Genomic DNA, 12,214 nt, shown 5'->3' on the forward strand with positions numbered 1-12,214 from the left:
CCTGACTATAATGTAAACTAGTATGAGACTATCCTTTGAATGAAGTAAATAAGCAGCACAGTTGTGAGTTACTGCATGCTGCTCCTTTTAATACTGATGACATCAGTCTGCACCCAGGCTATAATAACAACCTAAAACGACAATAAAGCAAACACACAAGGTGAGCTAAATACCAGACATAATGCCCTCACTTGTTTATTCCGATGAGATTGGCTTAAATATGAAGGACGTGCCTCTGGGATAAGCAGCTCTTGCTTTCAGACAGAGGTTTGGCACTTGTATGCACGTTTGGACTCAGTGGTCAGGACACATGTCTGCTCGGCTCTCAGTGAAGCCGGCCATGCTTGGTGTTGAACACACTGTCACACACACCATCTGTTACCACCAGCTCTCCTGGCTTGAGCAAACATGGCTACGCGCAGGTAATGGTGCAGACAAAAATTCTGACCTTGACACTGTCTCCTGTGTGTGACCAGGGCTAGATTGATGACGGTAACTAAGCTTTTTTGATTTTGGTCGGTGTGACACAGGAAACAGAATCCCATGGTGCTTGGAAACCCGTCTGTCTCTGTGTGTGATTAAAGACTGAGTCTTTCTCTGCTTCTGTTACCTTATTGAACTTTAAAGATGAACTCACTGAATGTACCTTATCTCTCTTTTATGTAATTATGGTCTAGACATCCATTATCAAAAACATTATTATGCAAACAGTGTTTACATGCATAATTCGATTTGAACAGATTTCTTGTCATGGCTGAAAAAGGATGGCTTTTAAAGCCATTAAAACAGATAAACAGATTTTATTTCAATATCAGTGCTACTCAGTTTTACAAGCCCTGTGTTAAGCCCACATTTTTTAACTAGTGATGCATTGTAACTAAACAATATTTAGGATTTTACTACTGCTACCATTTCACTGCCCTTCTCACTTTTCTGTACAATTGTTATCCCATTCAGTGCCACAGGGGTTAGGACCATCTACCAGCAGGCAACCATGAGAGGTAAACAGTTAGGTTCATATTCATGATGTTATTATCAGCCTAACCAAGTACTTTAGCAACCAAAATCTAAACCCCATCTTTAATGGAGCTGTCAAGGGACTGGATCTGCATAATACAAAGCAACGCTATTTGAAAATGAGTAAATACACAAACTATTTCAAATCTAGATGGCTTGCTGTGTGACTTTGAAATACTGTGGCAGCACTAAAATACCTACTGCAGCTACAGGGATTGCATGCTTTGTTTTTCTGTTAAAGGGAAAATAAAATTAATGCTGATTGCATGCTAGGTCAGGTTAATTTTCCAAGAAATTCATCTTGTGCTTTCACATTGACTTACAATTTCATATAATGCAACAATTTCATTTTCATAGATTTCAAAACTCTGGTCTAATCCTCTGAAAAGATTAGAAAAAAATATTACAAAACAATAAGTGTGTGTGAAAATAAATGTACATCATCTAGAACACATCATGCCCATTGCAAAACATAGTAGTAGAACCATCATGCTGTGGGACGTATTTTTTTACCAGGTTCAGGAAAAGTGATCATAGCTGATGGAAACATGGATTGAGATAATGCAGGGCAATCCCCAAAGAAAAACTGTTAAAGCAGTGGTGCCCAAAGTGTGGTCCATTGGCCATTCGTCACCCTCGGAATGATTTTGAGCAGCCCCAAACAGCGATTCAATGTTCCAAATTTTTCCCATCAGCACAGGTTGGTTGTGGTAGAAGGACACTTTCTAAAAAAACAGACATGTAAGGGAATTTTCTTTTTCTTTTCTAAACCACATTTTCAGAGCTCGCACTACTCATATAAACAAGTAAAATGATTCTTGATGAAGAAGAGGTCAACTCAACCATATGAGCAGAGATGTTGACGTAGTGAGAAATTTGATCCACTCTGAACACGTTGGATCCATAATATCAGATGAATGACATTCATCCACTTTACCTGACTACACTTGCTTCACACTCCATTTTACACATGCTCGTTTTAGTCATTGCAAGTGATTATTATTCGATCTGCTGCTGTCAATGCAGTATAAAAAAAAAAGATTTAATTGAACCCTTTGGATCGATGGCACCTGATGTAGCCTATCTCCTTCTCATCTCACTGTGGGGAAAATGCATTTATAATTCCATTGACAATATTGAGCAAAATTGACAATGGGTCAAGATAAGCACCCAAGGCAGTGGGTGTGGAATGAAGTGCCATTTCTTTACAGCTGTGGCCTTTTGTATTGGCCTTTTCAACCATAAACATGAAAAATGAATGTCAGCTACTTAAATGAGTGAGGTTTGTTTAAAGCATTGTACTCATAAACCTTAAGCATATTCTTAATACAGTGCTTTGTTTAAGTATTCATAAATCTTGGGTTTTTTCACATTTTGTTGCATTTAAACCACAAACTTCAATGCATTGTATTGGGATTTTCTAATTGTCAAATGGAAGTTAAAGGATTTTTATATTTTCCACCAATAAAAATCTGAAAAGTGTGGTGTGCATTTATATTTAGCCCCCTGAGGTAATACTTTGTAGAACTGTTCTTCACTTTAAATACAGCTGCAAGTCTTCAGGCTGTCTTTTCCATCTTTGCATGACTAAAAACTAAAATTTTCACCCATTCTTTACAAAGTATTTCAAGCCTCTCAATTGGATTTAGGTCTGGACTTTGACTGGGCCATTCTAACACATACATATGTTTTGATCTTAACCATTCTATTGTAGCTCTAGGAGTAACGTTTATTGTTTCTCTAGAAGGTGAAAAGCCAACCCCCTTTTCAAGTGTTTTGCAGCTTTTACCTGTTTTTTTTTTTTTTCAAGTGCTGCCTTGTAGAGGGCTCCATCCATTAAATCTTTCAGCTCCTGTGCCCCTGGTGACATTAAACATCCCTACATTAAAACATAATGGAGCTGCCACCATCATGTTTAACTTCTGGGTTGCTTCCCTGTTTCTGTAAAAAAAAAAAGCATCCTGACAGCATTGTAATGCCACCACCAGGTTTCACTTAAGGGACTGTGTATGGAGTATTAACTTTCTGCCACATACAGCGTTTTGCATGTTGACCAAAAGAGTTTTGGTTTGTGACAAAAAGTGGGAAAGTTCAAAATACTTTTGCAAGGTGCACCAGGATGCAGGGGCTCTTGGAATTAAATGATGCATCAGCTTTATCAGAATAAATTCGGGGACATTTGTGTTAAGGTAGGGTTTCACATTGCCAGAGCATCCTTTTTAGAATAATAATTTTTCTTCATTGAAAGTGCTGGCTTTAGTAAATGTGTAAACTTGTATTGTCGTCTATATGTATGTAATTGTGCAATTAAAATGACGGAGGGAGATATTCACCCATTCTGTTTCTGTCAAAGTAAACGGAAAGAAAACATAAATAAAAACAATAGCCCATCATCATCATGCTGTTATGTATTATCTTAACAACCGCTGAGATTTATTGAGGATATTTATAGTTTATTATAATCGTGGGACATATTTTTTACCCCTGGGCGGCGGAGTTGATAGGAGGGGCTGAGCTGCGCCTGCACCGCGCACAGCTCCTCACCTCTGACTGAATCACGTCTCCAACCTTTTATCCCTCAACTTGTCCCACGCGGGGATGGACGCGACTGGCCACCTCGCGTGGAACCGCCGGTGAAGCACAGGGGATGCTGTTAGCGCGGCGGAACCGTTGGAAGGTGGAGAGGCGTCGGTCTGGGCGTCGGTGGTGATGTTTGAAGTGGTGACTACAGAAACTGCCAGCGTGTCGGGGAGTCGGGAGAGCTCTGTTCACTGGTGCGCTCTTATTGGCGAAGGAGAGGAGGAACGGACATATGAATGAGACTGATCTCTTCTTTTAGTGGCTGAGAATTGTTGCCTTTTTTGTGGTTCTTTTAGTTCACCGCGCTGAATTGGCAAAGGCGAAAACAGAACTGATTGATTGAGTTGCTTGGAAAGGAATTCATGCATTGATAGCTTACAAAGCCAATATGCCAGAATGGGTTCTCTACAGTATCTATTCCTCTGTGGACTTCTGTACACCCAAAGCGACGGTAAGTTTGATCACGTATCTTCTCCTAACATTGTGAACTAATCAGAGATGAGGATGCGACCTCAGACACAGTTTGAAGCGCAGCAAGAACCAACTGAGCGCCTTAGAGAGAATTTGGCTGTTTCTCCTAAATTATTGTCCATGATGCCGACGCACAGCGCGTTATAGTTGGCTGATTTTGCTCCTGATGTAGGATGTTGCTGTAGGCCAACTCTTCAATGGCTTCGTTAGACAAATGTCTCTCATTTATTCATGAGGACCCTTCCAGAGGAACTCATTTGTCACAAGAACTAAATCATATATGACGTGTAAAGGTACTTCCTTTAAGCTGTCTTTTTCAATATTTTTTTTGCTATGTTTCATTTAATAAAATAATTAATATTTTTTCAATGTCATTTTTTGTCTTATGTGTTCCTAGAATCGTTTTAACCTTTGCTTTACTATTCTTGTGGTCTACATGATGGTCTAACTGTTATATTTTAACTTAAAGGGAGTCGTACCTGGAATGGCAACTATGCATTTTATGCTATGTTTATGTATATACTGTTAGGAAACTATAGGCTTGTTGATTACACTGACAAAGGTCGTGTTTGACCGTTTGACCATATTCAGCCATTAGTGGTAGCTTCATTAAAAAAAAAAACAAAAAAACAACAACTTTTCTTTAACTTTATCCCAGCGGTGCTTTAAACCTAAACATGTGGAATTTCAGTAATTTATTTTATACTTTTCCTTCCTTCCTTCCTTGCTTCTATCTATCTATCTATCTATCTATCTATCTATCTATCTATCTATCTATCTATCTATCTATCTATCTATCTATCTATCTATATGGTTATATATATGGTTAGATGAATCAGTCAGATTATCTTCACTACTGCTGCTCTTGGGGTGTCAAAAGTGTTTCAAGGAATGAAGAGTGGTGAACCAGCAACAACGTTGATTAATGCAAGCAGGAAGTGAATCCATCAGATGAGCTACTGTAGTAATTACTATTGCTACTGTCTAGAAGATTTAGAACACACTGTATCTCAGTCTGTAGCATGGGGCTACATAACCGCAAACCAGTAAGGCTGTCCATGCTGGTCATACTGTAATGTCTGATCAGACTTCAGCTGTTGTTTGGTGTTGAGTTTTGTTCCTTGTGATTGGCCCTCTTGCTTTTAAAAGGATGGTCCTCATCCATTCAATGCACTTTGTTTAACTGTTTAAGAACCAAGGCTAAAATGCCGATTTTGACATAATTTGCTATTATGGCTGTAAAATGGCCAGGGAATGCCCCAAGTCTAAGAACTTTGGCCCCTCTTGCCAGGGGTACTTGAACTTGACTTTCCAACAACTGGTTAATGACTATTGCATATTTTAAGGCATTGTCAGCTCTTTAAAAGAAGAAAAATGCTAAATCGAATTTGTTTTTCAAGGCTTTAATGAGAATACATTTTCTGATTGTTAATGAAGTTTTGATTTGACATTTGAAATGTGAGCCTACACATGTTCTGAACAATCACAAGTAATTTTTTGAGTCTAGGACTCTGGGTGTGCAAAAAACAGTGCAAAACATAACAATATATATAGGCGAAAATTAGGCCAAATAACATTACAAAGGTATATAAAATGTGTTATGAACATTCTCAAGTCATATATTAATATTGGACATGAACTTTTGATTTAAAACTTGAAATATGAACCTTTACATGTGTGCAAAAAACAGTGCAAAAGATAACTATATACACACACTGAGAAAAAAGTGCATTTTTAACATTCCTGTTCTGCTGCTGAAACTCTTTCATTTCCTCGTAGGGTGAGTTTTCCTCTCCACTGTCTCAACATTCATGATCAGTATGAGAGACTGCTGCAAAGTCAATGCAAGTGAATGACCACAGTCGCTACATGCTCATTCAAGAGGAGTGACTGCTGAAAGTCACTGACTTGATGCAATCGGCTGGGTTTCCTTAGATAGAAATACTATTAACCAATTTGAATAATAAACTGAATTTGAGCTCACTGTTTGACACTTAGGATCAACTGGAATGCATGTACCTAACTTGAAATCTGTATGATTAGACTGAATCGACTTTGTAATATGCCTTGAGACGGCGTGTTGTGAATTGGTGATATAAATAAACTGATTGTTAAAGATTATCTCACATCAATATTAATATTTTAAGATTCTTATAGAAGATTATGTGCCTTTTTACTCGATTGTCTAGAGGGTGGATCCCTGCACAATCAAGCTAGTAGCGTCTTATTAATTGACTGTTGTATGGAGAATGTCTCACTAAGAGTCCTCCTCAATAATCTTAATAGTTTTTCGCCTGAGTTGCTTTTGAATAACCATTATTTTACCAAGGGAGAATTCTAAAAAACAATCTTAGAATTCGAGGAATTCTAAGGCTTTTCCTAAAATGACATCACTAGTAGCTACTTTTTGTCTTAGGATTCTTTGTAAATTGTGGCCCCTGGAGGTACATCAAAACACAGTTGTTCTCACAGTACTCCTATCATCACTTGATTCGTAACACCATTGTTATATTTGCTAGAACATTCTGTTAGATAGGACTAAATAAGGATTATTCATGCGTGATTTTCACCAAAAATAGACAAAGAAAGGGAAGAAGTTTACACTGAAAAGGGAATTACACATCTTGGCAGATGCAATTCTTTGCAAAAGGCCTTGAAATCAACTCAGTGTTTGTTCTGATTTGTTAATATTCTGCTTAAAGGTGCACCAGTAGTAAGGTAATTTTAGGAAGAATAAAAAAAAAAAAAAAAAAATTAGAATAAGCATGAATATAAAGTGACATTTTTTTTTTTTACAATCAATATAGTACAGACTGTAAAATGCTTTCAAAAAGAAACTTTTTAAATAAATTGGAAAAAAAATATATATAAATAATAATAATAATGCCCTGTGATGGACTGGCAACCTGTCCAGGGTGAACCCCACCTCTTGCCTGTAGACTGCTGGAGATAGGCACCAGCTCCCCTGCGACCCACTATGGAATAAGCGGTAGAAAATGACTGACTGACTGACTATATATAAATAAACATACACTCTAGATGAAATACAGTACAATAATTTAACACTATATATATATATATAGAAGGAAGATTTAAATGAAGTGAAGTATGTGCTGTATTTTACAGCCATAGGCTATGTCAACAGCCATAGCCTAAATAGTCACCCACCTGCCTACAGAGAAGTTTGGACTACAGGAGGTACCAGCACTGCTCCCATTTAACACTAGGACTCCCAGAATTCTAACACTACTAGAACATCCGAGCCCGTCAATTTGACGGCGAGCATTCTGGATGTGAGGGCGGTGATGACGTCATCGCATTAACGCTATAAAATGTGGGTTTTGACAAGAATTAATGATAGTATTTGATCAAAACCTATTATGTTTTACAATTATTATTTATAAATAGTACTGAAAAATAATACAGAGTATCAGGTATATTTAAAAAAAAAGCTTTACTAATCTGACCAAAAGCTGGACAGCTCCATGTTACGGCCCCCTTTCACTTCGCGGACATAAACTAGTGTTAAAAATGCCTTCAGCTCATCCACACTCATGTCCGAGGAGGAATCATCTCCTAAAACTCTGCGGGCCTCAGCCATAGTGCAGCCCTGAACGTGGATAAGCATTTCGGCATCCACCACGAAGAGGAATGCGATCTGGGCATCTTGGATCTGGCGCTCTGTCAATGCGTTCTGGCTCTGACGCCTCCCTCTACTTTCTTCCTCCCCTACCACTGTCCACACAGTGCCATCCAAAAAAATCAATGTAATTAATAGGGCCGTCAAAATAGCAGCTGTGGTAGTTAGAGGTAGAAATACTTAGATCTTTTATCAACTTTATTTTTATTTTTATAAAGAGACATAGGCAAAAGACAGGTTTAGAAAAAGTCAGGATACCATGAAGATAAGAGTTTTAATAAACCAGAGCTATGGCTTGTCAAACTTTCAAAACCGTCAATTCGACGGCCCTGGGAGTTCTACTGTTAAGGCTGGTGCATATAAGCAGAGGGAACAAACAGAACTAAAACATCTGCTCAGCAATGTGCTCCCAAGTCTGCCTCATTATTTGCACCGTGATCCCAGGACCAAATTTACCTTCAACACTGTTCTCCTTCACCAGCCCGTTCTGTCCCGTTCGGTTTTCTCAACCTATTTTTCTTCATTTTGTTGTGAACCATTTACCAAATCAAACCTCTTTATACAAGAAAGTACTTGTACTTGTACTCATACTCATACTCATACTCATCGTCTTCCGCTTCATCCGGGACCGGGTCGCGGGGGCAGCAGACTCAATAGAGACACCCAGACTTCCCTCTCCCTAGACACTTCCTCCAGCTCCTCCAGGGAGAGGCGTTCCCAGGCCAGCTGAGAGCCATAGTCCCTCCAGTGTGTCCTGGGCCATCCCCTGGGCCTCCTCTCGGTGGGACGTGCCTGGAACACCTCCCGAGGAAGGCGTCCAGTTGGCATTCGGTATAGATACCCGAACCACCTCAACTGGATCCTCTCGATGTGGAGGAGCAGTGGCTCTACTCTGAGCTCCTCCCGGATGGCCTGAGCTTCTCAACCTATTTCTTAGGGAGTGCCCGGCCACCCTACAGAGGAAGCTCATTTCAGCCACTTACATCCGGGATCTCGTTCTTTTGCTCCTGACCCAAAGTTCATTGCCATAGGTTAGGGTATGAACGTAGACCAACTGGGCAATCGAGAGCTATGCTTTCGGCTCAGCTATCTCTTCACCACAACAGACCAGCGTCCCCATTACTGTGGTAGCCATACTGATCAGTCTGTTGATCTCTTGCTCCATTCTCCCCTCACTGGTGAGCAAGACCCCAAGATACTTGAACTCCTCCACTTGAGGCAGAAACTCCCCTCTAACCTGAAGAGGACAAGCCACCCTTTTCTGGTCAAGAACCATGACCTCGGACTTGGAGAAGCTGACCTTCATCCAAGCCACTTCAACTCGACTGCAAACTGCCCCAGTGCATGCTGTAGGTCTTGGATAGAGGGAGGCCAGCAGGACCACATCATCTGCAAAATGAAGAGACAAAAACCACCGGTCCCCAAACCAGATCCCCTCTGGCCCTTGGCTGTGCCTAGAAATCCTGTCCATAAAAGTTATGAACAGGACCTGTGACAAAGGGCAGCCCTGCCGGTGTCCAACATGCACCAGGAACAGGTCCGACTCCCGCTCCGCTTGTACAGACACCGGATGGCCTCTGGGAAGGGCCCACGACTCCATACTCCTGGAGCACCCCCCACAGGGCACCATGAGGGACACAATCGAATGGCTTCTCCAGGTCCACAAAACAAATGTGGCCCGGTTGGGCAAACTCCCATGAACCCTCCGGTACCCTGCAGAGGGTGTAGAGCAGGTCCAATGTTTCACAGCCGGGATGAAAACCCCACTGCTCCTTCTGAAGCCAAAGTTCGACTATTGGCCGGACTATCCTCTCCAATACCCTGGCATAGGCCTTACCAGGGAGGCTGAGGAGTGTGATCCCCGTATAGCTGGAACACAATATCCAGTCACCCTTCTTCTGAAAGGGGAACACCACCCTGGCTTGCCAGTCCAGAGGGACTGTCCCCAACTGCCACGCAATGTTGAGGAGGCATGTCAACCATGAGCTGGGTGATGAAAAAGTCCAACCCCGAATCTCCAGCCTCTGCTTCCACCAGGGAATGCATAATGGTAGGATTGAGGAGATCCTCGAGGTCAGCAGCTCCCCACCCCCACTGTAAACAGTGTTGGCGAAGCACTGCTTCCCCCTCCTGAGGCACTGGACGGTTTGCCAGAATTGCTTCGAGGCCAACCGGTAGTCCCTCTCCACGGCCTCACCGAACTCCTCCCAGGCACGGGTTTTTGCCTCTGACACAGCCCAGGCTGTGGCACAATTGGCCTCACGGTACCCATCAGCTGCTTCAGGAGTCCTACAAGCCAACCACAGCTGATAGGACTGCTTCTTCAGCTTGACAGCATCCCTTACTGCCGGTGTCCACCACGGGTTTCGGGGATTGCCACCGCGACAGGCATCGCAGACCTTACGGCCACAGCTATGGGTGCGCATCAACAACAGATGCAGAGAATATGGTCCTCTCGGACTCCATATCTCCAACCTCCCCCGAAATCTGGTCAAAGCTATCCCAGAAGTGGGAGTTGAATACATTCCTGGCTGAGGGCTCTGCCAGACGTTTCCAGCAGACCCTCTCCTCCCTATACGCTTGGGCCTGCCAAGTCAGTCCGGCTTCCTCCTCTTCCAGCGGATCCAACTCACCACCAGGTGGTGATCAGTGGACAGCTCAGCCCCTCTCTTTACCCGAGTGTCCAAAACATGCAGCCGAAGGTCTGAAGACATGACAACAAAGTCAATTATCGACCTCCTGCCTAGGGTGTCCTGGTGCCAAGTACACTGATGAACACCCTTATGCTTGAACATGGTGTTCATTATGGACAATCTGTGACTGGCACAGAAGTTCAATAATGAAACGCACTCGGATTCAGATTGGGGAGGCCATTCCTCCCAATCATGCCTCTCCAGGTGTCACTGTCATTCCCCACGTGGGCATTGAAGTCCCCCAGCAGAATAACGGAGTCCCTGGGAGGGGCACTATGCAGCACCCCTACAGGGACACCAAGAATGTCGGGTACTCCGCACTACCACTCGGCCTGTAGGCCAAAACGACAGCCAGAGACCTGTCCCCAACCCGAAGACCCAGGAATGCGACCTCATCCACCAGGATAAACCCCAACACGAGACGGCTGAGCTGGGGAGCAACAAGCAAACCCACCCCAGCTTGCCGCCTCTCTCTGCGGGCCACTTCAGTGTAGAAGAAATTCCACAAGGAGCCGGGTTTCAGTGCGTGGAGGTGAGCCCGACTATTTCTAATCGATATCTCTTGACCTCCTGCACAGGCTCAGGCTCCTTCCCCCCAGCGCGGTGACATTCCACATCCCTAGAGCCAGCCTAAGCATCTGGCGTTCGGGTCGTCGCGGTCTCCACCTTCGTCCGCTGACCGATTCTCTTTGCACAGGTCCCTCATGGTTCCCCCTGTAGGTGGTGGGCCCAGTGGGGGATGGCCTCGCTTTTCTTGTTTGTGCTTGGCCTGGCTGGGTCTCACTGGGAGCAACCCAGACACCAGGCGCTCTCCGACGAGTCCCGAACCCAGGCCTGGCTCCAGGATCAGAGCCCGGCTCCGCCGTATCGGGCAACGTCACGTGCCTCAATTTTGTGGTCCTTATGAAGGTGTCTTGAACTGCTCTTTGTCTGACTCATCACCCAGAGCCTGTTAGCCATGGGACACCCAATCAGGGGGATTTAAGCCCCAGACAACATAGCCTCTAGGATCATTCGAGCACTCAAACCTCTCCACCATGCTAAGGTGGCGGTTCAAGGAGAGGACAGGAAAGTAATCACAGTAAAATGCTGACAGGTGAATGTACACAATAATATGACATAGATGAAGTAAGAAAATGACCAGCATGGAATGTACACATAAGTTTACTAAGTTTCATCATCATGACATCATTTCTTAATTCAGTCTAAATTCTATGATGAATATTATCTCCATTGATTAACAAGAGTGCATTTGCTTTTTGTTTTACTTTATTTTTTTTAACAACCAATCACAGCTCTTAGAAGAAAACGTCACACCTAGCGACAGGGTCAACCACACCTCCTCTCTAAGATTCTCCCAGTAACTACCTGAATCACTATTAAGCTAAACTCCTTGCCAGGATTTTTAGGCAAAGATAGAAGCTCTTTGAGAGGACACATGATCTTTGTGAATAGGGGCTAGGGTATCTATCTTGACCTTATGTATCATTTTAAAAACTGGCTGATTTAAAATTTGGTCTGAAATTGCCTTTGCAAATAGACCTTTACACTTATGTTCATCAAACAACAACAAAAATGCTTTGATGCATCTTTAAGTTTTCTGTCAACTTAAATTGACATCTATCAGTGTGCATTTGCTTATAATCCCAAAAGAAGCCTATTTTCTTATGAGAGCCTTTGATTTTCTGCTTCAGTACCATGGACAGTTCCCCTTAAACACAAACGTGCAAGAAAAAGAAGTCTTACATTCATCTTTAGGAGTCTCTAGTGGTCACTACTATAGGCAAGCCACTTTTTTGCTATAAAAATGTGC

The 12,214-nt window shown here is 42.6% G+C and overlaps 1 protein-coding gene across 1 annotated transcript in view; it reads left to right on the forward strand.

The window, feature by feature from the left end:
* The first annotated feature begins 3,507 nt into the window (after positions 1-3,507).
* LOC124876153 (roundabout homolog 2-like) overlaps positions 3,508-12,214 on the forward strand; it is a 166,683-nt gene continuing 157,976 nt past the window's right edge. Inside the window, exon 1 of the mRNA XM_047378688.1 lies at positions 3,508-4,048. Within this exon, the coding sequence (XP_047234644.1) occupies positions 3,994-4,048 (55 nt within the window). The 5' untranslated portion in view covers positions 3,508-3,993. The remainder of the gene's footprint in view (positions 4,049-12,214) is intronic.

The sequence above is a fragment of the Girardinichthys multiradiatus genome, chromosome 11 (genome assembly GCF_021462225.1).
Source record: "Girardinichthys multiradiatus isolate DD_20200921_A chromosome 11, DD_fGirMul_XY1, whole genome shotgun sequence".
Classification (NCBI taxonomy): domain Eukaryota; kingdom Metazoa; phylum Chordata; class Actinopteri; order Cyprinodontiformes; family Goodeidae; genus Girardinichthys; species Girardinichthys multiradiatus.